Raw genomic sequence first — 25,157 nt, forward strand, 5'->3', positions numbered from 1 at the left:
ATTGCGGGATTAGATTGAGAGGTTGTTCCCCGGCCACGGCGTCAACTTCACGGCGCTTCTCTGACGTATTGCAATTTGGAGGTTGGGAGCAGCCACATTTTTTATCGTGTTGAGGAGGTCCAGCACAGGCTTCTAGAATTGGTGTGTGCGACACTAGTGATCTGCTCCCAACGGTTGGACGCGCATCATTTGTGGAAACGGCCAGAACGGTCTGCGGATAAGTGTGCAACATTGATCCTACCTTTTTCGCATTCTCATGTATCACGAAACTGATACCTTCCGGGCGGTCGTGAGTTGGGAGATGAGGCGACGTATTTGAGTTCTGTGGTTTTCCACTGAAACTAAATTTTTGGCGGGGATCTTCTGGCGCCCTCAGTTTTCTGGTGTTGCGGCGAATGATCACATTGAGCCACCGGTGTTCAACAACGTCAGAAGAGGTGAATTAGTAGAAGAGCATTTTAGTAACTGCGGTATTGCAGAGTGGAGGTGTTGACTGGCCAGAGATAATGAACGTTTCTTCACTGAGAGTGCATCTGTGTATTGTGCGACACCGTCATAAATGGGCAAAGCAGATCGAATTTGGATGAGACTGGTTACCAAACACAATACAACATCACCACTGCGAGTTTCGTTTGACGTAAATATGTGATTGAAAAGCGTTTTTGGACATCAAAGGAGTCTATACCAATGGCAATACCTTGCTACCGACACCGCCAAAAATTGAGAATGTGCCATCTGCAGGGTAACCGGGCTTATTAGACTGCTAACATCCAGCTGGTTCAACAAGGCCCCACGCTCCATTGACCAAGGGCCATTGACGGCTGCTATTGATGTTTATCAGTCGGAGATATTATAGGAAACTCATTCAATGCATATCATCTGATTAGGCATTACTACAGCACTGGCTGTCACCTTGAAGCGTCGGGTTAATATTCCGTCCAGACATGTAATGAGTAACTTTGACACGACAAACATTTTGGCTAACAGGTATCAAACCGACATGTTACGGCTCGCTATTGTCATTACCTGTTCCAAAATCCGCAATGATACTGGCTGTTATTACTGCGCGTGCCATGTGATGCAATGATGATTGCGTTACAAGGTGCCGAACCGTCCGGCCGAAAGCCCGACGGCACTCGGCCGACCAAGCGATGGATGTCACACTTTCACGTCGGGAATAATTGACCAATGATGCTAAATGCGTTCATGTATTGTGACCCCAGGTCTTCCTTTCCATCCTTCAAATATGTACAAGCAATTATTATACGTCAAACCACCTCAATCCAGTGTCGCTCGCTTATTTGGGGAGAGAAGCAGGAGCATAAGACTGATCAGGCTTAACAATCTTAGCACCAGCAAGCTGCTTATCCGTATAAGCAGGCCAGATGATCTGACGCTTCGACTTGGACACAACAGAAAGCGTAGTGAAACCATTGTCAGCGCCGAACTGGTCGCTCCAGCCAGAGGTGATGGTGAAGTCGCCGCATGTGCTAGGTCCAGCGCTGCGCTTCTTGCTCGCGCCGGGACCCTTGACGTCGTAGCGGCACTCATAGGGCTTGCCGTCGCCCGTGTCGATGCCGAACTTCCAGTTACAGATGGAGTCGTCAGAGCGGCAGTACCGCTTGGCGTCGCGGATGGTCCACTGGGGGGTTGAGGCCATCATGTTGACGGACTCAGCGGCGGGTGCGGCTGTGACGCCGGTGGCGGCGAGGAGGGTGAAGACTGCGGCGGAGAACTTCATTTTGAGTGTTTGTTTTGAGTGGAAGTGCTTTTGTTTGTAGGGGAAGTGCTTTTGTTTGTGTGCAGATGAGATGTGTGAGTGTGTGATGAGATGAGATGGGATGAGAAGAGAGGCTGAGGGCTGTTTATATAGATGTTCAACACCTCTGGTCTAAACTTATGACATAGAACCTCCAGCTCAGTCCCACAAGCTATCCTGATCCGTGCTATACCTCACCGCGAGCTCCAAGTTTCATTTTACCTTGCAGTAGAGACCTCGTGCGTTGAGCAACACGAGGTGATCGACAGGCCGAAGCTGGATCTCGTATTCCCAACCCGCACCCACCGACAGACATCAGCCGATGAACCGCACCGCACCGCAGCGGGAGGCGTAGAAACTATGCATAAGCATAAAGCGGCGCAGAAGAAGCATAAAACGGTAGTATTATTCTTTAATTGCTACCTCGTGACTGTATCTATCAGCGCATAATTGAAGCAGAAGCTCTCGTATTGAAGTGATGCCTTTGCTGTGAAGTCGGGCCCCATCCCCGCAAGAAGGACAAAAATAGCAGATGGAACCTCATCAGATAATTCTTCCGTTAGGTACAGTACAGTATTTCCGATCTTTCCGTCTTGTTCTACGTCAGAAACTGTGGAGATGCTTATGATCAATCCATCGCTCGATGCAGCATCTCGTCTTACTCGAATCTCACGTTACCTTCACTATTCCTTTGTCAATGCTGTGCTGTAGATGCGCAACGTTAGTAATGAATCCTTTCACGCCGTTTTTTTTTCTACGCCACGATGCGGGAGCAGCCCTTCTGGGCTGACTGCTACAGCGGGGGTTAGCGGCACACCACGCGCTAGAACCGTTCTATATTCTATTCTTAGGCCCAACACTTAACAATTCTCATTCATTGCATCCATCTTCAATAGGTACCTACATCCGAATCACTTCACATATCCAACGTCATAATCGATCATCTTCTAGAAAATCTCCGCCTGATGTGGAGATCACAAATCGCACCATCATTTCCCCCTCTCGTGTAGCTAGCTGATTACACGGTGCGATCAACCCGGCCCCTCTCGTATCCTCAGACCTGCAGTTCAAATCTCACTGTACATTCTCATATGCGCATCTCTTCTGCAGGGATTTTCCCATCGTGTACAAAGAGTATACCGCTTTTGGCGGATCTGCATCGGCGCTGACATCAACAGAGCGAATCATCACCGCGAGAGGAACAGCGTGACATATACTGCATGCAGGGAGTTCATAATGGTCCTGATCTTTTCCTCTTTTTTCGCATTTCTACCACGGTACTCTGTCTTTTTCATAACTACATGTCCGTCGTCAAATCACACAAGACTTCATAAAATACCCCGCCCTTTTAGCTTAGCTTAACCCTTCTGGCCACCTGTGGGGACCTTGAACAGGACAGCTCGGCCGTCGGGTCCTTGGCCAAGAGCCTTGTCCACACGGTAGTATCCCTTGCGCTCCAGCTGGATAAAGTCGTTCTCCTTAAGGCCGGCGATGCTAGCGTCGACCAGCGCATCGACCTTCCAGGCGGTGGTCTCGGCCAGGTAGTCGTCAAGGTTGTCATCCTTCTCTAGCGTGTCCTTGGTGATGAGGTAGCCAAAGTCCCAGAGCTCAGCCTTGACTAGGTTCTCGGGGTCGGCCGCTAGCCAGTGGACCTTCTTGCTGGTGGTCTTGAAGTCGCCCGCGAGGTGCAGCTCGAGGTTGAGATCCTTGATGGGTGAGGCGGACTTGTCGAGGCCGCGGACGATGGCGTTGCCCCAGCTCATCAGGGTGATCTCCTCGTTGTCGGCGAACTCAGCAACGTCGGCTTGGTCGAGGAGAAGCTTGGGTCCGAATGTAACCTGCTTGGTACCAACGTCGGGGTTCTTGACGTGCTTGGGTCTGTCCTCCTTGTAGGACTTCTCGGGTCCGCCAGTCACGGTGACAGTAACGGCGTCCTTCTCCTCAATGGCCATGTATCGGGGCACAACGGGGTCGAGCATTCGCTTGTTGATGGCCCAGATAGTTGTCCAGTCCATGGTGACGATGTTTCGGCTAGGTCCCTGCTTCAACATGAACTCACGGAGAGCGGGAACGGTCAAACCGCGACGGAGGATACCGCGAACGGTAGGCAGACGAGGATCATCCCAGCCGCTGACGCGACCGGTGTCGACAACCTTGGTGAGCTTTCGCTTGGAAAGGAATGTTCGGATAAAGTTGATACGGGCAAACTCCCAAAGGTTGACCTTGCGGAGCTTGAGGTTGTCGATGAACCAGTGGTATTGCTCGTTGCGGTCGGCATACTCGGTCGTTCGGAGCGCGTGGGTGACACCCTCGAGACTGTCGACGACGGGGCAGGCGAAATCGTAGGTAGGGTAGATGTTCCAGTCCCAGCCGGTTCGGTGGTGAGGTGCGGGCTCGGCGCCCTTCCAGTTGGGGAATCGGTAGATGACGGGGTCTCGCATGGAGCCGTTGCTTGAGTCAAAGGCAATGCGAGCGCGAATACAGTGTTTTCGGCCCAGATCGGTGCCGTTCTTCATCTCTCTGAACATGGCCAAACTCTCCTCAGCAGGACGGTCACGTCGCTTGCTGGCAAGACGGTTCTTGCGGTCGTCCTTCTGGACCTCGGGGTCGGTGTCATCGGCGTACGCGTTACCGTCGAGGATCATCTGCTCGGCAATCTCGTAGAGCTCCTTGAAGTAGTCGCTGGTGTGAGTGACGGAGACATACTTGATGTCCATCAACTCGAGATCGTGGAGGATAGAGTCCTCGAACTCCTGCTTCTCCTTGGAGGGGTTTGTGTCGTCGAATCGGACGAGGAGCTTGCCATTGCCATCTGGGGCAGTCTTGGCGAAGTAATCGTTGAGGAGAGCAGCCTTGGCGTGACCAATGTGAAGATAACCACTTGCGAAATGTCAGTAAAGTCACGCGATGCGTGTTTCGATGAAGAACATACCTGGGCTCGGGAGGGAAACGGGTGACGACACCGTTCTCGGTGTTCTGGAGGCCAATGTTGTAGTTGGCACCGCCGACGCGCTTCTCCTTGCCGGAGTTGAGCTTCTCCTTCAGCTCAGGGTGAGCATCCTCGATGAACTTGAACCATCGGGTGATGTTGGCGTAGGCACCCTTTCGGACGAGGCCAATGGCGACCTTGTTGGTGCGGAGAGCAGTCCAGACCTTCTCGTCGGCCTCGCTCAGGGTGTAGCCTCCAAGGTAGGTTCGGAGCGTGAGGTGCTTGTCAAGATCAGCGGCCAAGGGACCGAGAGTCTTGAAGTCGGCTGTGGCGAGCACTGGAGCCGCGCTCTCAGCGTCGAAGCTCATGATGGCGGGGTTGGAGGAGGGGAGGGTTTGTCGGTGAAGGGTTCGCTGTGACAATCGTGTGCTGTAGCTTCGTCTCGTTCGTATGCGTCTATCGGTATCGCTTTCAGTCTCGTCTTCTTCTATGCAAGAACGGAGTGGGAAACGTCTGGTAGAAGTAGGTCTCGTTGCCCCAATTTGAAGCCCGAGATTTTGGAGGGGTCAAAGATTTTGGCGGGGTGATTCTGATGACTCAGGATCTTGGTAAAGCACGTGACCGTATCGTGTGACAGGTCGGTCAACATTCCACGAATGCTACCATTGACTCTTGACCGAATATTTGTAAGGGATGAATACTTTATGCATTCAATTGTTTGTATATGTTCCAAAGTATTTCTGCATTTCGCTCAATCGCACGGGCAATTCGCTCACTCCGTTTCCATCGTCTTACTGTCACCCCACCAATAGCGAAGCCGGAGGAGCTTTGAGCATCGCGAGAACAACATTCCCATCCTCGAGGATTATCTCGAGAATTTTTACTGATGAGCCACACCGAAAAACGGAGAGCATCCGTATATCGGTCAATAATCACCTTATGTTGATGACGATTGCATGAATAAGATCTTGGATATCCCGGCGTGGCAACCCCAGACCAGGCCGGCCGGAAGGTTACCCGCCGGCTCAGAGCCGGCTTCTAGACCACCATACTCCGGGAATAAGCACCGGGTGTGCAGGCCTTTTGTGTCACCCCGAATTTGTGATTATATTTTGTCTACTGACTTCTCTAACCAATATCTCATAGCTTTCCTTGACAAGTTGACTATAAATCTTCATATCGTATCATGCATGTGAAGCCATGGATGAGCCAAGATGTCTCTTGCAGACACTCGCTGTGTAGGCTCGTATACAAAAATCTTGGATATCAAATCGTACAACAAGTCAACTTCCTGCATCGATATTTTCAGGAGCGACCCAACGATTTTGTCAACTTTGTCTGAGTATGCTCCCAGGTAGACATCATCAATTCTGATCGCGGCAGGTTTCCAGAATCTGTCGCGGTAGCATTCCAAGTATGGCCTGTTCTCATCCTTCACTCTTTCTGGCGCAGGTAATGTAGACTGAAGCTCCTGGAGATTCTCTGGCTGATCCCAGATATCGGTGATCCATTGCTTGAGCGATCTCGTGTTTTCGAGCACTTCGCCTAGGGGCTCGCCATTGGTCGTATCCGTCGTTGGCAGGCCATCATCATCGAATAGAGGCTCACCCCATGATGCCGGCATACAGCCAAGGTACTCGCTGACCCATCCAAGCATGTTTGCTGGACTATCGATGTTGGGAATGAAGAAAGGAGAAGAGCCTGACCTGATCTGTAGGATAGAACAACCCAATGCCCAAACATCACTCGCCGGGCTGGCAGGTTTTCCAATGGCTACCTCAGGCGCTAGAAAGCCTGAAGGTGTCCCAAGTGTTTTACTCGGGGGAGAAGAGGATAAGAATGCTTGATCATAGTCGATCAAACAGATGTCATCAAGTATGAGGTCTTCTGCTGACGTGAAGTCGAGATTGCCAACGACATACCTCGGCGCCTCTGCACCAGTAGGCTCACCCGATATCGTTCTGAGGGGATCACGTTGAGGTTCACCAAAAAGACGGTATATACCTTGATCGTCTAGATGATCAAGGTTACGGATGCGAAACACCATGTTGCTCGGGGTAAAGTCTGTAGAGGATCAGTAAAGTGAAGGTACGGAGGGAAATCCGCTACTTACCTCCATGACAAAGCCCTTGAGAATGAAGATGTGCGATAGCTTTTGTAGCTTGTGAAGCCACGCGACGCGCCAGCCGGGGACGAATCCTACTCTGTAGGTCTTGGGACATGGTGTTGCAAGAAGGGCCACAAGATGGTAGGACTAGACATAAATGCCGGCCATTCGGTCCTTTGATGTGGAAGAATCGCTTATAAGTGACGAATCTTTCTTCATCCATTTTCGAAATGATGCTGTGACACATGACTGCCTTCTCTTGCGCCAAAGGGGAGTCCAAAGCTGCCACAATCTTGAGGGCTACCCAGTTTGACTCCCAAGTGTCGTAAGCTAGCCATACGACGGAAAAGCCGCCATGGCCAAGCTTGTGGACAACTCGGTACCGTTTTCCGTCAAAGTGATCGCCGATGTGAACTGGGTGAAAGCCCCCCTTCCGATAAAACTTGGGCTCCTCTGTGTCGACAAATTGGATGGTTTCAAAACGGAATGAGTCGTCAGAAACATTTGATGCAAGGCTGATACTTTCATCAGTGGAAGGAGTCATCTTTAAGCGCCCTGCTTTAACTGTGAGAGTTGGAGAGGATCAGAAAAGGTGATGGGCTGACGAAATGAGCGGAGGGCGAAACCTCATGTTGTTGGCCGAGCAGTTAAATCAGGGAACAGCCTATCACGTGCGAGATGTCAAGCCTGAAGTCGGACAAAGAGGCCAACTTTGAGAGTCAGATGCCTATAAAAACAGATTTGTTTGTCAGCGTGTATATATACTTGCTCAGCCACTGCTGAAACTTACATGGTGAATCATCTTCTCTTTTGTAAGATTAGTCAGTAACTACACCTTAACATCCGAAAGTGCCATTAGCAGATCAACCGCCCCTAATAGCTCCTGTCGATTTGAGAGCACTAGTAGCTGTAGTAATACTATTGACAAATCTCATTCATCATACATGACCAGTAAGCGAATTTCAATGCTCTCTCTGAACCTCTCAGTATATATTCCATTTTGGATATCAAAGGAACAATGGGGCGCAGCTAGGCAAGTTAGCCATTATGAAAACTAGACAGCTTAATCTAGGCGGAAGCCAACGGTGGCACAGGATTATCACCACCGTTTCGTGCACCGGAGTACATACCTCTAGCAACATCAGTCCGACTATCGTGGCATTTGAAAACCCATACTTGGTCCCGCATTTGATCACTATAGTAGTACCAGCGATGTGCTGGGTGGTGATACAGGTTCAGCGACTCGCCGACGTAGTGGGGGAACACAAGGTCTGTTGGTTCACCATCCCTCGCGAGATCAAACGTTGAAAAGTCTCCGAGTGTGAGAGGGAAATCCCGCAATGGGCCAAAAAGAGGCCTCCAGACACTTTGATCGAAAAGTATCGTGCGGTTAGTGGCAGTATATCAAGATGTTTGAGGATTTAGGGGAGTAAGGTCGTGTTACGAAACGTGGCCTGGGTAACAGAAGTATGTCAACTCACTTGATCACCTGGAATCTGTTCTTAAGCAAATGATCAGCCTCGTCTCCAAGATGGTAGCGTATCCTTTGGGCGCTGGACGCTGGCGTCTGGTCTGGTTTCCGAAGCGGTTAGTAACAGCCAGAGGAAAGGAGTAAACTCTTACCGATGTGTGCCGCGACAAGAGGCTTTCTCTTACGACTGCAGCCGCAGCCCTTTGACAACGGCTGTGACAGTCTGTGCTACGCGTCCAAATCAGTAACCACTGCAATGCTGAGAGACAGTCAACGAGGGAAAAACTTACTGTATGCTCAAAGGGGACTACTCGCGAGGCGCCAAGCTTTGTAGAAATGAAAGCAACTATCTCAGGATAGTACTTTTCGCGGACAATGTGATCGATTTCAAATTCTTCGTTTGTTAAACTCGTCTCGTGGTGATCGAGTTCAAAGCCGTGTGTATCAAGGACAAAGTCAGACTCGTGGCCCCGTATATCAGTAATGCTGATGTCGTGGACTTGTTCGTGAAGAACATTGTGTTGTGGAGGGACATCTTTTCCGTCGGAGGGGACGGGGAAGTTGATAAAGTAAGGTTTTTGAGTGTCGTACAAAGGGAGACGCTTTAGATACCATAGATCTGTAACGACTTCAGACCCTGGCGATTGGGGTTAGCAGCGGAAACACAACTCTAGGTAGCGTAGTTCTGGTTGCAGCTTGGCTTGCCTTTGTTTTCCATATTGAGACAACTTCTATAATGAGTAAGGTACTAGATAGAAGATGTAAGTAGGTAATTAGTGTTGATGGTTCTGCTACTAAGGCAGGGCTGGTCTTGCCTGGTAAAATGCAGATGTACTGTATAAGAAATGGAGGACAGACTTATCTGTGCTTCTAGGCAAAGCCATGCACGCAGATAAATGAGTGGTTCCAGTATGACTGCTATGGGAAACGAGGCTCGGGAACAAGGAGGCTCATTATGTCCATGGATGCTCAGGTGTACGTACAGTAAGGTACGTGGCCACCTCAGCCCTGAATGCCAGTCCGCGTTATCAAGTACGTACAGTACCTACCTAGCGACAGTGCTACTCGCTCCCTTCGCTTTTGTTTTTGCTTGATCTGACGTCGCACGCGAGTTCATTTGTTGACCGCGTGATCAAGGCCGCGAAAGCCCAAACAAACCCGCGCTGGGCTAAGGCCTGTAGACCAGGAACGTTCTTACCTTACGTATCATATTATTGCTAGGTATCGTTGCCCTTATCGTTACCATTACCGCTACTGTTAGCGCTGCCGTGGCCGTTGCAAAGCTTGTTTTGCTCTCCGCTAAAAAGAAAGTCTCCATCATGAACAAGATGGAGCCGCCGCCGCCCTTATTTAACACTTGGCGACCGTCGACATCATCAAAGTCCCTTTAGCTGTCTCCGTCACGCCTATGGCTCCCATTTGTTGTTCTCATCGGAATCGTCTGGATATTGATGATGCGGATTGAACCTCCCAGCAATAACGGCCCTGTTTTGACCGACATTTCCCGCTCACAATGCACTCGCAGCAGCAGCAATGACATGGCGTTTTTGCCTTCGTCTGTTACCGTCCTTCCTTCAGGGTCCTTTTACTCTGACTATAGCGAACTGGTAGGCACCTTTCTAGGTAGTTTAGCGGGCTCGATGGACCCCCATTCTCCCTATCCCTATCCATATCCGTGCTATTGGCGACCCCTCCCTAACTTTTGCTGATAGTTTCCCCTCATCATTGACCTCCCAGTTGGACTCGTCCCAGCGACAGTTGTCCTATTGACCCAAAGCATTACCGACCTGTCAGCCCAAGACTTTGACGATATCCTCCACCGCTTTGATCAGACAGACGATGTCTGGGATAGCCATTTCCTGTCTTTTGTTGTCTCTGCCCATCATGACGTAGTCAACCCCATCAAATCCTGACTGCCACATACTCGCGGATCGATTGCAATCTCTTGGTACAAAGCGAGCAGTCTTGATCGACCAATCAAAGCTGGAAATCAATGCTCTGGCTTAGAGTCCCCTTGCTTCGCCACTGCCATGAGATTCTTGCTAGTGAGGAATCTCCAGATACTTACGCAGCTTCTGTGGCATCGATCGTTCAGTCGTGAGTTCTTCTGCCAATGTTCTGCTCCATGCTATGCTACGCTCTCCCTTCCTCGCCTACAACACATAAAAGCATTGTATATTCAGATGCAACAACCGTCTGTGTGTCCCACAATCAATCCATCGCCATTCCCTCCCGTCTCTATTCCCCACTAACCCCCGAGTTGTCCTTGAATGGTCTTAGAGTCGGAATGAAGCACGACATCCATATTACTGGCGCCAAAACATCTGCCTCCTCTCTGAACTATAGTGAATTCCATGGCATCAAGTCCCAGAATGCCCCTGGCCACTCAGCGATTGGTAGATCTCGTCGCCGTCGCCCTAGGCAAGACAAGCACGAGCCAGCCCGCTGACGCTGAGATCCGACCGGCCTTTCACGCCCCCTCACGGTCACGCGATCACGTCCCCCATTGGGAGTAGCGCTGGTGGAAGTGTGCGTCAACTGGCACTAGCCATTCCGACGGCTACGGCCTCCGGCCCTCCCGGAGAGCTAGGAGCGTTGAAGGAACGGTTGTTATTCATAAGTGAGTTTCGGCTACAAGAGATTGAGCCCCGTTTAAGTGACGTATCATGCTTACTTCGCCATTAGTGATCTCGACGCCATGGAGGTTCTCTCCAAGGAACCTCAGTGTACCTACATTGTCTCTTACCACCTTTACCCTGACAAACCCCTGACCTTCATACACCTTATCCAACTATCCCTCGTCGAGCGGGTAGGGCGCAAGAGATCTACGACAGGACAGTTAAGGTACTCGAGAAAGCCTTAGGCGTCACGGGACGTATTGTAGATTTCCATCAAGAGTGGAAGAGATCTCCATGGTCTTTCTGGAATACTTGAGGGAAGTCGTCTATGATTATATCGCTCGGGGTCAATAGAAAGAGCAATCTACATTCAAGTGTGAGTAACAGGCCAAGTTCGGCTGTCCACCTTATGTCAATCCTCCTTCCAGATTCAGTTGGTAACTTAGTATCACCATGACTGAACAACACTTCTCAATTCTGAGGTCTATAGGTCAAGAGTTTCAAGCCTTTACCAAGGGTAAATTCAGCTGCAATGGCATTTCGATGACACTATTCAAAATTGGGGAGCTGGATCGTCGTGACGGATACAAACCAGAGTGAGTCTTGCCCAGTGCCAGATGACGCTGATTTTCTGACGCTTTCTGCCAATATTCTGCGGCCTTCCTAAAGTTCAAGGTTGAGAAACAAAGATGAATTTGGTTGAGGGCTACGGCCAGCCTTATAGATACCCAAGGCTCGCCAGCTCAATCGTTTTTCCAGTGACTCAAATGCCAATCTTCTCATCTGCAAGCCAGAGTGAGGAGAGCTCTCGAGTTATTACTTTACTTATTGGCTTTCCAAGGTAAGCCTGCCACCAATCACTGATAACTGTTCTCGTTAGAGATTGACTCCACCAGGAATAGACATGCGCATCGTTGACATAACAAACAAGTTACTGGAGGAGCTTGGCATTCCCTAGACTGTGCTGACGGGCCGGACCTCACTCGATATGGACTGATCTGTAGGGGGGGCGGAAGATGGAAATGTAAAAGTTAGTACTCTAAAGAATGACATACAGACACCACTTTGTCATTACTTCTTAATATTATTTCGACTCCAAGCCAGAAAACCAACGAGCCATTTCTGAGGATACGCTCTATCTGGCGGACTTTGCCTGACTCGGGAACTCAATAACCGATCGGGTTTTTGGCATGATATGATCTCCGCTTTGGTTGGTTATCTTGCAGTTTTCAGCGTTTGACTGAGGTACGTCTCGACTAGTCACCGCAGCTGAAGCTTACCTGCATATACGATGTGGGGCAAGGTGTGCTATTCCGCCTATACCTTTCTTTCTGTTCATACCCGCGTTGCATTGAGGATGGCCATAAATGGTTCTGATGTGATGCCAAGACCAGGCTGCAGAAGAAAATCCAATATTCCAAGGCAATAAGTTTCTGCACGAATCCAATATTGCTTACCCTGCTTTTCAGCTCTCCTGTGAAGATGCAGGCTCGGCCGAAATGGCCAAAAGCGTAAAGATCAGAGAGATCGCCGCTTGGCATGCGTATCCGTTCATTCGTAGCCATGATCTAGAGAAATGCATATAAGAATGGCGAATCACTCATCACTTAGCACTCGATGTCTCTATCGCTTTCCAAGTTATTGTTGAACTTCTTCTCCTTGTAATGCCAACTGCCCACCCCTGCCTGTGAATATGTCTCAACCCGTGTCTACCAGACCACTCCAAGATGATCTGGCTGCTGCTGGACAGGAAGAAACGCAGCGACAGCCGACAGGGACCCTGGTCACAGAAGAACACCACACCGGAACCAGAACATCTAACAATAATGGACACGAGGACAACAGCGCACGTAATCGAAACAACTACGGGGAATCAAATGCCTTGTACAAACTGCTCAACAAAGTAGCAGACGAGACCGGTGCGATAATTCAACTCAACCTTGAGTGGAATAAGTTGAAGAGTATGGTCAACGATCCTTGTCCAGAGGATGAAAATAAAACCCCCCTCCATCTTGCAGCACAGAAAGGCTTCAGAAGTGTGGTCAAGAAATTACTCGATGAAGGTGCGGCGGATGTATCTGTCGGTGATGAAGATGAATGGACGGCACTTCATTTCGCTTGCTCAGAGGGTCACATAGAAGTGATTGATGAGCTACTCAGACATGGCGCTGACCCCAGGCTGACTGACAGCTTTGGGAGAAATCCGCTTCACGTTGCTAGCCGCGATGGCCAGGAAGCAGCTTTTAACGCTATCTTCAAAAAGTGCCCCGAACTTCTCGGAACAACTACGAAGGCAGGCATTACCCCTCTGCACTACGCCATTTTGTACAGCAGGGAACAAATAGTTGATATCTGTCTTGAAAAAGGCGCAGCTATCGATGTCAAGGATAGCGACGGCTGGACACCATTAATGACGGCGGTAGTGTTTAAAAACAAGAGTACGATGGACAAGTTGATCCGGCGCTTGAAAAAAGGGGTTAAATCAGAGCTTTCCACGAGTCTCGACACCCGCGACAATGATGGAAAAACCCCGCTGATGGTAGCGTGTAAGATACGTTGGAGTGAAGCGGTCAAGGTCTTAGGTTCGGCTGGTGCTAGTTACGATCTCCGTGACTGCAACGGACGTACAGCCCTCCACTACGCAGTAGAGTCTAGAAAATTGCCAATCATTCGAACTCTTATCGAAAATACGGATCCCGAGCTTCTTCTAGAGACAGATGTCACTGGAAAGTCGGCGTTCGAACATTTCGATTTCGACCAGGCCGCCAACGAAGAGTCCCAGCCTACTAGCATCACGGAACTATTTTTCGAACGTGTTTTGTCTGGATACACTAAAAAAAAGAAACTGGAGTGGAATTTAAAAGGATCAAAGCGAAGTAAAACATCTCGAAAGCTGATAGAAACTCTGACTCGGGATAACATTTTCGATGGCATCGACACTGAGGGCTTAGGCGTATTTGAGCTGGCAGTTCACTCAAGACTGCCATGGCTCCTCTGGATTCTCATCGACAAATTTCCTGCAACACAAGAGGCCCTTAAGCTAGTTCAGAAAGCTCAAGAACTTGCAAGGAACTTACTTCCGCCAGAGAGAATATCCAAGAAGTCGAAGAGGCTCATACAGACCGAGCCTAGAGCAGATCAGGACGATAAAAAGCCAGTTAGAAAGGACCCGGTCCTGTCCGACATGTTAAGCTACCTGAGCGACTTTATTGTGGCAGAAACCTATAGGCGAAGTTTATTTAAACCCATTAAGCCGCGAGAAAATCTTGAAGAGGTACTGCCCGAATTTCAAGCTACCATCACCCAATTCCTCATAGGTGGAATCGAGAGCTCCCAGGGCGAAACAAAATGGATTAAGCAATGGCGTTCGGTTCAAGATGTGATCTATAGAAAAGGTCCGGGGAGAATTGCCAAGGAAACGATGGACAGATGGTTTCCCGATTCACAGATTAAGGAGGACGATACCCAGATCACGACACGGCCTAAATGGATCCATCTACCGGTGACCAACGTATTACACCTCTTCCATTGGAACTCGAGATTACTGACTAATTGGACACAGATTGTTTGGATGGAAGTAAGCGTCGGCATTCAAAGAAGTGCAGAAAGGGCGGGCAAGTGTTGACATTTTACAGGACCTTATGAAGAGGATCTTGGAAGAAAGGAAATTATCCACAAAACATAAAAGGAGTGTTGCGTCATTCTTACGCAGCAGTTGGGTTCAAGTCCCCGATCGTACATCCGATTCACGACTGATGCGGCCTCTCTACGTCGCCAAACAGGACGATGAAGTTGACGTGCCGGAGACGGTTGACCCGATTTCGACTCAAGGCTCTAGCAGGGTTGACCCAGGTTCGATTCCTGGCGAAGTTGTCAATAGCAAGACGAAGATCAAGAGCACCCAAAGACAGAATGAGCAGACACTACCAACTATCTCTGCAGCTTATGTGAGTGGTTTTTTATCCTGTTTTTCTCGAGCTAATAGAACACTTAGATGCCGTATCTTTCCTTCTCCAAGTATACTGTTCGCCCACCTACTGATGAGCCAGAGAAGAGGGAACGCTTCTTCAACAAGCTGCTACAGGCCTACAAAGATGATGCACTTCACCGATCTGCTACGCTGGACGAATCATATTATCATTTTGGGTCAGATGAAGCGTCTAGAGAGGACCGAGATAACCGTAACAAGGAGCAGATTGTCACAAAGTACTTGAAGGGACAAATTGGAGAGTCCGATCACGCCTTTACTCTAATACGAGTCAAGCAGCTTTGGGTTTGGACCATTCTGGATGGTAAGTTGCACAAGACCATTTCCTATCTCATTTCTTAGCATGGCTGCTTAATGGTTTCTATGCAGAGTGGGTTGTTACCGCCACATCACATGCAGTTGACGAACTCCAAGAAGATGACTTGCCGAGAGACTTCTTGAATCATCCAGTCGTACAAGAACAAATCACAGAAGAAGCATCATCTCAACCTAAATTCGCGGCTCACATCGCAACACTTATTGCAAACTATTGCGTAGATGCTTATGAGAGAAAACGGACCAATGAAGAGCAAAACAGCGACAGTTCAGCTACCAATAGCCATGGTGGGGGTGAAAAGCGTACTCGCTCGATTCGCCAAATCTTCTCTGATACTGTTAATGATATTGTTCGTCTCACGTACCCATTTTCAAACAAGACAGAATTCGGCTAATACTTGCTCAGGCGAGAAAAGAGAAAGGATTGTTTGATGATTGTCTTGGCTTGTACGTTGACCCACAATCTAGTTGAAAGCCGTGAGTTGTTCCTGACCTAGTCGCTTATAGAATAAAATCGCAGAAGAAAGAAAATTCTGACAATCTGGGAGCTGTTATTAAAGATGCTTCGGGTTTGGCTTGCGATATCAAAGATCTTCGTGATGAACTCAACATCCTACGCAGCATTGCCAATTCTCAAGAAACTGTTCAAAGAGAAATGACTGGGAATCCTGAAACTTCCGCTGGCATTACGGGGCTCTATTTCAGGAAGGACATTGAAGAAATGGAGAACGTTGCTAAGCGTACACAGGAGAGTGTAAGCAAGGCTTCCATCTATGAGTAGTACAGAATCGGCAATGCTAACATCTAATATAGGTGGATACGATCCTGAGCCTTGCTGAAACTGAAATTGCAAATGATCAGGCACGCCAGGCTACGAAGCAAGGAAGAACCATGATGGTCTTTACAGTGATCACCATCGTGTTTGTAGGTGTATAAACTTAACGAACATAATCCGCATGCTAACAGGCCCTCTACAGCTGCCACTCTCCTTTCTTTCGTCCTTGTTTGCATTGAGTGACGTACCCTTCGCCCAAACCCCCGGCTGGGTTCATGTTGTAATTTGTAAGTCTCTGATGATGTGTTGCTGGGAGAACCCTCGAAACTGACAAACTTCCTCAGTCCTCGTTTCCTTTGCGATTGCTGTTCCCTTTGCGTCCATTGCTATATTTTCAGACGTCGTCGCAAAACAATGGGGAAAGATTTGGGACCCAATCGAGGAATGGTTGTCAAATCGCTGGCGTGAACATCTAAAGAGACATAGGGAACGGAAGGGCAGAAACGCTGCATCTCATGTTTGAAGCCAAGATCGCATATGGATTCTCGACGGGGGCTTTTATGGTTCTTGAATAGTGGTGCCTTTCCCTACCTACTGCAGCATTCAACTTCACGGCATCGAATCCTTAAATCTGCGATATCCTGAACGGTAAATTCGTAAGAAAAATGAATCTGCGGAGACCAGAATCGCAATTCTTTTAATTCATGTAGAAATGTTCGCTCACCAAGAGATCTCTATTAACTAAGTTTTCACTCTTTCCGACCTCAACGCCTAATACCGATCCCCCAGCCCTAATACAATGCTGTATCTGTTTTCTCAACTGATTCAGAGATAATGTACAAGGGACAGCCTTAAAAGTCTATCATGGCTCTCCGCCTGTTCTCAACAGCCCTTTTCGAAACTTCGATATTAGGCGCGATCAACTCAAACGCATGAGGCACGCCGGGATAAACATGCAGCTCAACAGGAACGTTTTGCGCAAGCAGTCTCGCAGCATACGTGATGACCTCATCGCGGAATATATCAAGGTCTCCGGTATCGAGATAGGTTGGTGGTAAATTAGCTGTACTTATTGCCCGAGCCGGAGCCGTGTATTGCGAGACAGGGGCATCTGGTTTTCCTGCTTGGTCTCCAAGAAGTCCCGTCCACCCTACTTTATTCTCTGCCCACGTCCAGGTAGCGAAGGGCCTCAGACCCTCATTCTCTACCAGATTGCGGTCGTCGAGCATCGGGTAGATCAGAATTTGCTTGGCTAGAGGAGGCTGTAGGTTTCGGTCACGAGCAATCAAACCGACGCCTGCAGCAACACCTCCACCTCCGCTGTACCCAAGGAGGGCGATTCTTGCCGGGTCCACGTTGAACTCATCTGCGTTATTCCGTAGCCAAGTCAAGGCAGTATAGCCATCTTGAGCAGGGATGGGGCCCTTGAATTTAGGAGCAAGCCGATAATTGACACTGAAGACAGGGATAGAAGTTTCCATGACTAGTTCTGACAATATCTTTGCTCCAGATTCCGCTGAGCCCATTATCATGCCTCCTCCGTGAAAATGAAGAAGAGCTGGTCCTGGGCTTGATTGGGAGCCCCTTTTTCTAAAGCTGAGGGCTGTAATAGTATGGCCGTCGGAAGTATCGATTGGGTGAGTGGTTTGCTCCACGCCCGGATGAACCACCGGTTTGGGAATGAAGGCTTCCATGGACGCTTCACGTCGTCTAGCAGAGCCCTCGATATCATCTAAAGATAGAGGTTCAAGCTTGAACATTTTTGCAAATGTCTCGTGGACGGCCTGAAACTCAGGGTCGTATTTAAGGGTCATTTTCAGATTCTGAGCGGCGTGGTTACTTAGAAAAGGCAGGTTATTAACCAGTAACTTTCAGGTGCGATACTTTTCGACCTTTCGGGGCTCAGAGGGGATTAAATAGTTTAGAAAGGTTGCCGAGGTTCTTTAATTGTTAACCTGATCTTGACTAGTACCATGGTATATCACCAACGCGACCCGAACCGAATCGGTGTTAATCTTCACTCATACTTATGAACCACCCAATCGATGGTCTCAGCAGAGACCGTTAAAGAGTTGAAGTCCATAATCTTACTTTTATGCCTTACTTCTATGCCTTTCTTCTATGCCTTTCTTCTATGCCTTACTCTTGTGCATTACTTTTAGGCCTCTTGATTTTAGGCCCGTATCCTGATATAGGATTTCTTAATATGCCTTAGTCAAGGCTGATCTCTTCTATCTATAGACTTTGGAACTATCCCGAGATAGCATAGGCTAAACCAACACCTTAACCCCGCAATCCCGGATTAGTAACATTTATCAACCACTCTGCCTTTCACACTCTCAAGATCCGACGACCACTGGCCGATGTTTGCGCAATTTGAACTCTACTCAGGAGGCTGGGTTCATGCAGAAAAACGCGTGAAGCATCGCCGGTCCCCAGGCGGTTGCATTCCATGTAAGGCCACAGTCTCATCACCGTGGCGAAATCACTGACACTGCTCCAGGCCGAAATCGACGCAAGAAATGCGATGAATGTCGCCCGATATGCGGTAGCTGTTTGAATCCTCGGGTCTCTTGCAGTTGGTGTGGCAGTAGCGAGCGTCGTAACCAGAAGTTCGATGTTCGGGCTGGTGAGAAGAGTGTGAGTCCTCAGCTAGAAAACGGCTCCCATGACGAGGCCAGCGGACCTAGCACACCGAGTGCCCTTGGTGAGGAGTTGATCTTACAAAACGGAAACCGCCTATCTTCTCCGATACACATTAACAACAGAGGTGTCTTCAACGAATGCTTCCAAGGCCTGCCCTCATGCTCAATGACAGGACTGCTCGAGGTCCTCGACCAGGCTACGTCGAGACTAGATCAAGGCCGAGAGTTCTCTATGCTAGCCCAGGGTTTCGAAGCCTTGGCAAGTTCTCGCAGTATGCTGCATGCCTGGCTCGCGTGTTCGGCTATCACTATTTCGCAGCTTCAAACGAGCTGGCGTATTCACGCTTTACAGCAACACAGCGATGCCCTGAAGCACCTTCGGTTGAGTACGCGGAGTGAGGAGAGTCTTACGTAAGATTCTAATATCGCGACTGTTCTTTTACTGCATGTATTTGAGGTAAGCACATGGCGCTTCATGAGCTTGTCGGAAGAGCTAATACAGCCTAGCTCAACTCCTCAGCTTACGGATATACTTCCGGATATTGAAGCTCGAGATGAAACACCATCCACACCATTGGCCAACGTCAAGCAAAGGATCATTTTTAGTCTGTCGGAAGACCTAATGGAGCTTAGTCTCGCTCGAAACTCAACCTTTCTCACTTTTCTTTTCTCATCTGGATGATCAATCTGCTGGTCATCCGAGGCCGTTATCGCTTCTAGTTCTCATCTTTAGTGCGTCGGAAGACCTGTTTCGGTTTGGTTTCCCCCAGGTTTGTCTGTCACCATGAACGACCGGCATTATCATCGGCAGGTTGGCTATTATCGCTGAACTTCTTATCAATAGGAGAGTTGACAAGTCTATAAAGTCTCCTCGTCGTCTTGAACAATGACTTCATGCACCAAATTCATCCATACATCCCCTTTAACAACTCCATCTGAATCGCCATGGAAGAGAATCACCCTTCCCACTCCGACTATGAAGTCGTGCCTGGAACAGTCTACCTCGTCACCCAACCATCCCACAACACCAACCAACACGGAGACATCATCCTTGTTCCCACTCCATCCAACAATCTAGACGATCCACTCCGGTGGTCCCTCTGGCGTAAGAGATATCATATCTTCTTACTCGTTATATACAGCACCGTCATGACTGCCCTCGGAAATTGGGAAAGTTCTGTTTACGTTGATATCCAAGATGCGCTTGGGACATCGATTAATCAACTCAACATCGGTACTGCTCTGACGCTATTGATGCTTGGTGTTGGAAATGTCTTTTTCACCCCTCTTTCTCATAGTAAGTTTCTTGACCTGAGTAGTACGCGTGCTAATGTCTGGTAGAGTTTGGGCGGCGCATTGCATACCTTTCTAGTCTGGCTGTAGTGATCGGCTGCCATATCTGGCTTGCGACTGCGCGGAACTCCGGTGACTTTATCGGTGCTCATGTCCTCTTTGGACTAGGGCGTGCACCATACGAAGCTCTCGTTCGCATCTCGATCGCTGATATCTTCTTTGCTCACGAACGAGGTTTTGCCTTAGGTATATACGCCTTCGGGCTATCAGCAGGCTCTTCAGTCGGTCCAATTTGCTCTGGGTACATGATCGAAACTCTCGGTTGGCGTTGGGTATACTGGTGGGGTGCTATCTTGTGCGGTATACTCTTTGTTGCTATCTTCTTTACTTTGGAGGAAAGCAACTTCGTCAGAGACTCGGAGCTGCCGCAAGATCCAGCCCAAGAGTCTGTTCTGGAGGCCATCCAGCACGATAAAGGAGAAAAGCAGTTACACTCTGCACTCACCAATGGTAGTGTATACAGAGTTGGTCAAGTTCTGGAGACAGACTCATTTCGTCTTCAGTACCGCGCTTGGGTTGTTCTCCCAGGAACTTGGGAGCAACTCGTCAGGCAAGTCTATCGACCTCTGCAACTAGCTTGGTTTCCAGCCATTGTTTGGGTAAGCTACAACATTTCTCCCTCAGACTGTCGATATACTTACCTAAAGTAGAGCGGTCTCGAGTACGGCGCCTGTGTGTCGTGGATTACCGTCTTGGGAACCACTACAGCTTCCATCTTAGGCTCGTCACCATATAACATGAGCAATGAGGCCTTGGGTCTGATCTGGCTGTCTCCTCTCATCGGAGGTCTTTTCGGGTAAGCTTCCTTCACAACACAGCACTTCTTCTATGCTAACCATCCATCAGAGCCTTGATGGCGGGTCCTTTCAACGACAAGCTTGTCCTGTTCCTCACACGCCGAAACCGCGGTTGGCTCGAGCCAGAGTTCCGTCTCTGGGTCTTCATCCCCATGGCATTCCTAATGTCAGGCGGTCTCCTACTATACGGCGTCGGTGCAGCTAATTCTGTACCTTGGATCGGTCCTGTGGTCGGCATGGGACTCGTTGGTTTTGGGTTGACTGTTGCAGCTGCGCTTACGATGGCCTATGTTGTTGACTGCTATAAGGAGGTTGACGGTGAAGCTATCACGACCGTAATCCTGATCAGGAACATCATTGGTTGTGCTATGACATTTGGTATTCAACCTTGGATTGACAGCATGGGGGTGCAAGATACTTTCATCTTGGTCTGTTTTCTGTCATTTATCATCACTGTATTCGCGGGGGCATTCATCGTCTGGGGAAAGAAGTTTCGCATTCTTACTCAGGTGGCATATCTGAGCTTCGCGGGAACTTCCTCTAGGGAAAACTAAACACTGGGACAGGGCAATTATTGAGTCAATCATATTCCCAAACGCCCTTGGTTATCTTGTATCTTTCTTATATAGCCATTCCCATAGCCAACTGTACTTTTACAAGGCATCATTAATTCCTTACTCCTTGGTCAAGTCCTTCAGAATCTTTCGACCTCTCACACAATCATCCTCGTGGCCAGGCTCTCTACTCGTCTCCTCAATACCGCCCTGAATCCACGCCTGCACAGCCTCATGCTCAAACAACCGATCAGAATACTCCTTCGCCGCACCATCCAGCTCAATACCAAAAGTCTTGACCCTCGAAGCGACAGGAGCATACATAGCATCCACGATCGTGAATTTATCACCCGCCAACCACGGTCCACCAAACTTATCCAGCCCCTCTTTAAAAAGCTCATTGAAGCGGTTGATATCCTTCTGGAGCGCCTCACTCGGTGTTCCAAGCTCAATTCTTAACCCAACGTTCATAGAGCACTCATCGCGAATGGCGTCAAAGCTAGAGTGCATTTCCGCAGCGGCGCTACGAGCAAAAGCACGTGCTGCTGCGTCAGTCGGCCAAGCAGCGGGGTATTTCTCCGCGATGTACTCGCAGATAGCTAACGAGTCCCAAACAACAATTGAAGTTTCTCCATCATGAAGACAGGGGACTTTTCCTGTTGGTGAAAAGGCGAGGAAGTCGGGTTGACGACGACCAGGTTTGAAGAGGTTGAGCTTCTCGTCGAAGGGGATGTCGAGGGCTTTGAGAAGAACCCAGGGTCGCATTGACCAAGACGAGTAGCGCTTATTGCCGATGAAGAGTGAATAGGTCATTTTTGCTCTGATTTTTGGATGATTTGACGAGATGAGTATCGTGAGGTTGGAGATGGCTTTTATGGTGTTGAAAAAATGCCCCACTGGAGGCTCTAGTGACTCATTGGCACGCCCTTCGTGTACTCCCTACCGAGTACAGGATTTGTAATCATAAACGAGTTACTGGTCTCTATCACGAATGAAGCAGGTGAGTAAATTATTTATGTTATTTAATATATCATTAAATATTTCCCTCTATACATTTTTATACCGAGGTAAGATGCCATATTTCTTCGTTTATGTACCCAATAAAAATAATGTCCCATCCTTGCAAGGATTCGGATCCTTTTCGTATATGAAATTGACTTAGACAGTGTGCTTGGGCGGCGCATAGGCTGGCACAGGTTCTTTTCGTCGAAGCATAGCGTCCCAGAGTGCAAGGCCAGTCTCAGCAAGGTGGATAATGAAGAAGGGAATGAGGTTGTACTGCCAGCCTCGCATGAGACGCAAGTGATGTTCAATGTCATTCCTCTCGTTCGAGTTGGTAAGGTCGAGTTTCAAAAATGCCGAGAACCAATTCTGAGGTGTCCACGACTGAAGGGGATATTTCTCATTATCATTCAGACCCGCCGCAACACCAGGGTTGATACGTTGTCCGTTATGATTATTCGTAACAACAAACGTATAAATAAGAGCCGTGAGAATAAGCAGTAAACTGAGGACGTTGAAGACCAGCCACGTGTTGTACAAGAATCGACTGAACTTCCCAGGGTTTTGTCTGCTGCGAAGAATCAAAGCGATGATTCCTCCGCAGCCGATGAGGACGAATGCTGTTCCTGCTGCGCCGTTGCTGGTGTGGCCCTGATCAACGATCAAGTTTGCAGGCTCGCCTTTTAGATTATGTCTTGTACCTCGGTACTCGAATGAGAAAGTTCCGCTGGCGTTGCCGTGTAGCCAACCGACCATGCTGGAGATGAAGGAGAGTTCGATGATGGAAACTACCATGAGAAGCCCGAGGGCGACGTACAGCAACGGTCGTACGAAAGCCATGATTTTTCAGCAACCAAATTTCTCTGAGAAATAAAAGAAAGAAGCACTGAATACTTTTTTTTTAATTTTTTTTACATTTGGCCTTGGATGGGAGATTATTTAAACTGCCGTGATGCCGAGCTCAGCCCTACTAGTGCTGACATTTTTCTCATCCCATCTCCATAGCGCGTTGGAAGTAATCAGCGAAGTTGCATGTTTTTACTGGTCAGCCCTGCAGTGGCTTGGCTTACGGAATAACGTAAACAGCTGTAAGCGTGGAGTTGCAGGATGCATTACACCGCCACTGATGCAGACATTGAGGGTGTTGGTGGTCCTGTAAATATACTCGTGAGGCTTAGCTAGAGCGCTTCTTTATTTTAGTTAAACTATCGATAGTTTGCTGGATAGCTCCGACGCTGATACTTGTTTATCCAATTAGGTTTTGTTTCGAAACTGGAGGGGTTTTTTATGGGTTTGTTCCGGCTTATTTGGACTTGTCATGGACCCCAAATTGCGAGATGAAAGTGGGCTCGGTGATTGCGAAAGGATGGGTGGTATTCCGCTTATGTTGACGTGGCCACCACTGGACTCTTGTAGCAATATTTCCGGTTGATCATTGTTTTTGCTTAGTGAGACGGGGTCAGCACTGTAGTCGAGGTTGTATTCTCAACCCTCATGATCGCCCAAGCCTGCTTTCAGACAAGGAGTTTGCATCTATTGATAGTATCCGTCAACTTGACTGCTCTTGGCGAGCTTTCGGCTTCTCAGCTGGTATCAACACTGTCGGACCAAAATCTTGGTCGAGGCCGGTATCTACGTTAACTCCATGCCTCGCTTTGTCGACTTCTTCACTCGTGGCGAAGCGATATGACCGGTGTTCTACATCATCAGCTAAAATCACATTATGTAATGATGCACTTACCACAAACACTGAATCTATCACCCTGCACCAAAAACGCAGCAATGCCTCGATGCGTGACGACCATGATATTCTTATAGCCCCCAGTCCTAGCAACATCCCTCAACCGCCGCCTCACTCTCTCGGCTCGTACCGTTGCATCATCCGGGGTATGCGGCGGAAAGTCCCACTTCTCCGGACAAGCTGAAAAGTCAAGGTTTGGAAACTTTTCTGCTAATTCTTTGCGTGAAACTCCCTTGTTGCAGGTTGCGTCGTGGGCTTCGCGGAGATCGGGCCATACTTGGACGGGAGTTTTTGTGCTGTGGAGGAGGTAGCGGAAGACGATGTACATTGTTTGTATGGTACGTGTCATTGGTGATACGATTATTAGGTCGGGTTGGATTTTTATGGTTTGTTGAATGAAGCGGGCTTGAGCCGTGCCTATGTCTGTTAGGGGAGGGTCGCGGTGGGGATAGCCTCTTTCGACGCTGGGTTGTTAGTGAGGTGAGGGAAGTGATGGAGGGTGATTTACTTGTGTAGAGCCTGGCCATGGCGTAATATGTGAATCGTTGTCATTTTTGGGTGGTTATCTGATATGCATGCGTTGTTGCTCTCATTGAAGATGGTTGCGATGGTGCTGTGAGGTGAGTGGGTGAGGGGTCTTGGAGTTTCACAAAGACGTCACGGTGTTAGCGCGCTGAGCTGAACTTAAATCGAGGCCTTGAAACTTTGACTCTGTGCAAAGGCTGGCTGACCGTAAACATTTTTTGATGCTAGAAATATTATTCTTGAAGAGACCAGTTAACGTTATGTTATATAAAGTTCATAACACCCAAATCTCCAGCCCTAATCCACAAACTAAATAACTATAGCATCTTTCAAGATAAATAATAAACAGAAATGGTCACCATCGACAACATCATACAAGACTGGCTTGCATGATAAATTGATGCCAAACAAGCGGATAAACGAACCATACTCGCTAGACAAGTCTCACTAAACTAGGTACTTAGTATGTTTACCGAACTCTTCGTTACAATAAATGAGATCTTGCCCCTACAGGGTAAGTAGACATCCAATTACTTTATATGATGATCCTGTAGCTAGTCCGTAGATGATCCCGTGAT

General features: G+C 48.6%; 11 protein-coding genes across 11 annotated transcripts; 3 read left to right on the forward strand and 8 right to left on the reverse strand.

Annotated features, from left to right (window-relative positions):
* Positions 1-527: 527 nt before the first annotated feature.
* FVEG_11065 (hypothetical protein) lies at positions 528-2,197 on the reverse strand. The gene has a single exon (XM_018900226.1). It carries the CDS (start codon positions 1,739-1,741, stop codon positions 1,298-1,300), a length of 444 nt encoding a protein of 147 aa, XP_018758473.1. The 5' UTR covers positions 1,742-2,197; the 3' UTR covers positions 528-1,297.
* Positions 2,198-2,496: 299 nt separating this feature from the next.
* On the reverse strand, positions 2,497-5,551 carry FVEG_11066 (glutamyl-tRNA synthetase). Its single transcript, XM_018900227.1, has 2 exons — positions 4,692-5,551; positions 2,497-4,639 (listed from the first exon to the last, which is right to left on the reverse strand). Exons 1-2 carry the CDS (start codon positions 5,054-5,056, stop codon positions 3,118-3,120), a joined length of 1,887 nt encoding a protein of 628 aa, XP_018758474.1. The 5' UTR covers positions 5,057-5,551; the 3' UTR covers positions 2,497-3,117.
* Positions 5,552-5,754: 203 nt separating this feature from the next.
* On the reverse strand, positions 5,755-7,430 carry FVEG_11067 (CMGC/SRPK protein kinase). The gene is made up of 2 exons (XM_018900228.1): positions 6,802-7,430; positions 5,755-6,752 (listed from the first exon to the last, which is right to left on the reverse strand). Exons 1-2 carry the CDS (start codon positions 7,337-7,339, stop codon positions 5,863-5,865), a joined length of 1,428 nt encoding a protein of 475 aa, XP_018758475.1. The 5' UTR covers positions 7,340-7,430; the 3' UTR covers positions 5,755-5,862.
* Positions 7,431-7,863: 433 nt separating this feature from the next.
* On the reverse strand, positions 7,864-9,383 carry FVEG_16961 (hypothetical protein; the record flags this gene model as incomplete). Its single annotated transcript, XM_018906196.1, has 5 exons — positions 7,864-8,161; positions 8,277-8,367; positions 8,419-8,494; positions 8,557-8,903; positions 9,374-9,383. The coding sequence occupies 5 exons, from the start codon at positions 9,381-9,383 to the stop codon at positions 7,864-7,866; spliced, it is 822 nt and encodes a 273-aa protein (XP_018758476.1).
* A 3,126-nt stretch (positions 9,384-12,509) lies between these two features.
* On the forward strand, positions 12,510-16,695 carry FVEG_16962 (hypothetical protein). Its single transcript, XM_018906197.1, has 10 exons — positions 12,510-14,395; positions 14,447-14,461; positions 14,520-14,831; positions 14,879-15,176; positions 15,242-15,537; positions 15,594-15,634; positions 15,695-15,941; positions 16,001-16,111; positions 16,165-16,249; positions 16,307-16,695. Exons 1-10 carry the CDS (start codon positions 12,578-12,580, stop codon positions 16,483-16,485), a joined length of 3,402 nt encoding a protein of 1,133 aa, XP_018758477.1. The 5' UTR covers positions 12,510-12,577; the 3' UTR covers positions 16,486-16,695.
* Positions 16,696-16,813: 118 nt separating this feature from the next.
* On the reverse strand, positions 16,814-17,776 carry FVEG_11070 (hypothetical protein; the record flags this gene model as incomplete). Its single annotated transcript, XM_018900229.1, has 1 exon — positions 16,814-17,776. One exon carries the CDS (start codon positions 17,774-17,776, stop codon positions 16,814-16,816), a length of 963 nt encoding a protein of 320 aa, XP_018758478.1.
* A 549-nt stretch (positions 17,777-18,325) lies between these two features.
* Positions 18,326-19,271, forward strand: FVEG_16963 (hypothetical protein; the record flags this gene model as incomplete). Its single annotated transcript, XM_018906198.1, has 3 exons — positions 18,326-18,416; positions 18,466-19,064; positions 19,115-19,271. 2 exons carry the CDS (start codon positions 18,326-18,328, stop codon positions 19,020-19,022), a joined length of 648 nt encoding a protein of 215 aa, XP_018758479.1. The 3' UTR covers positions 19,023-19,064; positions 19,115-19,271.
* Positions 19,272-19,552: 281 nt separating this feature from the next.
* Positions 19,553-21,418, forward strand: FVEG_11071 (hypothetical protein; the record flags this gene model as incomplete). The annotated part of the gene is made up of 4 exons (XM_018900230.1): positions 19,553-19,904; positions 19,949-20,559; positions 20,611-20,756; positions 20,807-21,418. The coding sequence occupies 4 exons, from the start codon at positions 19,553-19,555 to the stop codon at positions 21,309-21,311; spliced, it is 1,614 nt and encodes a 537-aa protein (XP_018758480.1). The 3' UTR covers positions 21,312-21,418.
* Positions 21,236-22,181, reverse strand: FVEG_11072 (glutathione S-transferase). Its single transcript, XM_018900231.1, has one exon. It carries the CDS (start codon positions 22,122-22,124, stop codon positions 21,432-21,434), a length of 693 nt encoding a protein of 230 aa, XP_018758481.1. The 5' UTR covers positions 22,125-22,181; the 3' UTR covers positions 21,236-21,431.
* Positions 22,182-22,469: 288 nt separating this feature from the next.
* Positions 22,470-23,189, reverse strand: FVEG_11073 (hypothetical protein; the record flags this gene model as incomplete). The annotated part of the gene is made up of 1 exon (XM_018900232.1): positions 22,470-23,189. Exon 1 carries the CDS (start codon positions 23,151-23,153, stop codon positions 22,470-22,472), a length of 684 nt encoding a protein of 227 aa, XP_018758482.1. The 5' UTR covers positions 23,154-23,189.
* Positions 23,190-23,484: 295 nt separating this feature from the next.
* FVEG_11074 (hypothetical protein) lies at positions 23,485-24,665 on the reverse strand. The gene is made up of 3 exons (XM_018900233.1): positions 24,563-24,665; positions 24,055-24,518; positions 23,485-24,011 (listed from the first exon to the last, which is right to left on the reverse strand). Exons 1-3 carry the CDS (start codon positions 24,604-24,606, stop codon positions 23,863-23,865), a joined length of 657 nt encoding a protein of 218 aa, XP_018758483.1. The 5' UTR covers positions 24,607-24,665; the 3' UTR covers positions 23,485-23,862.
* Positions 24,666-25,157: the final 492 nt, after the last annotated feature.

The sequence above is a fragment of the Fusarium verticillioides genome, chromosome 9 (assembly GCF_000149555.1).
Source record: "Fusarium verticillioides 7600 chromosome 9, whole genome shotgun sequence".
Classification (NCBI taxonomy): Eukaryota; Fungi; Ascomycota; class Sordariomycetes; order Hypocreales; family Nectriaceae; genus Fusarium; species Fusarium verticillioides.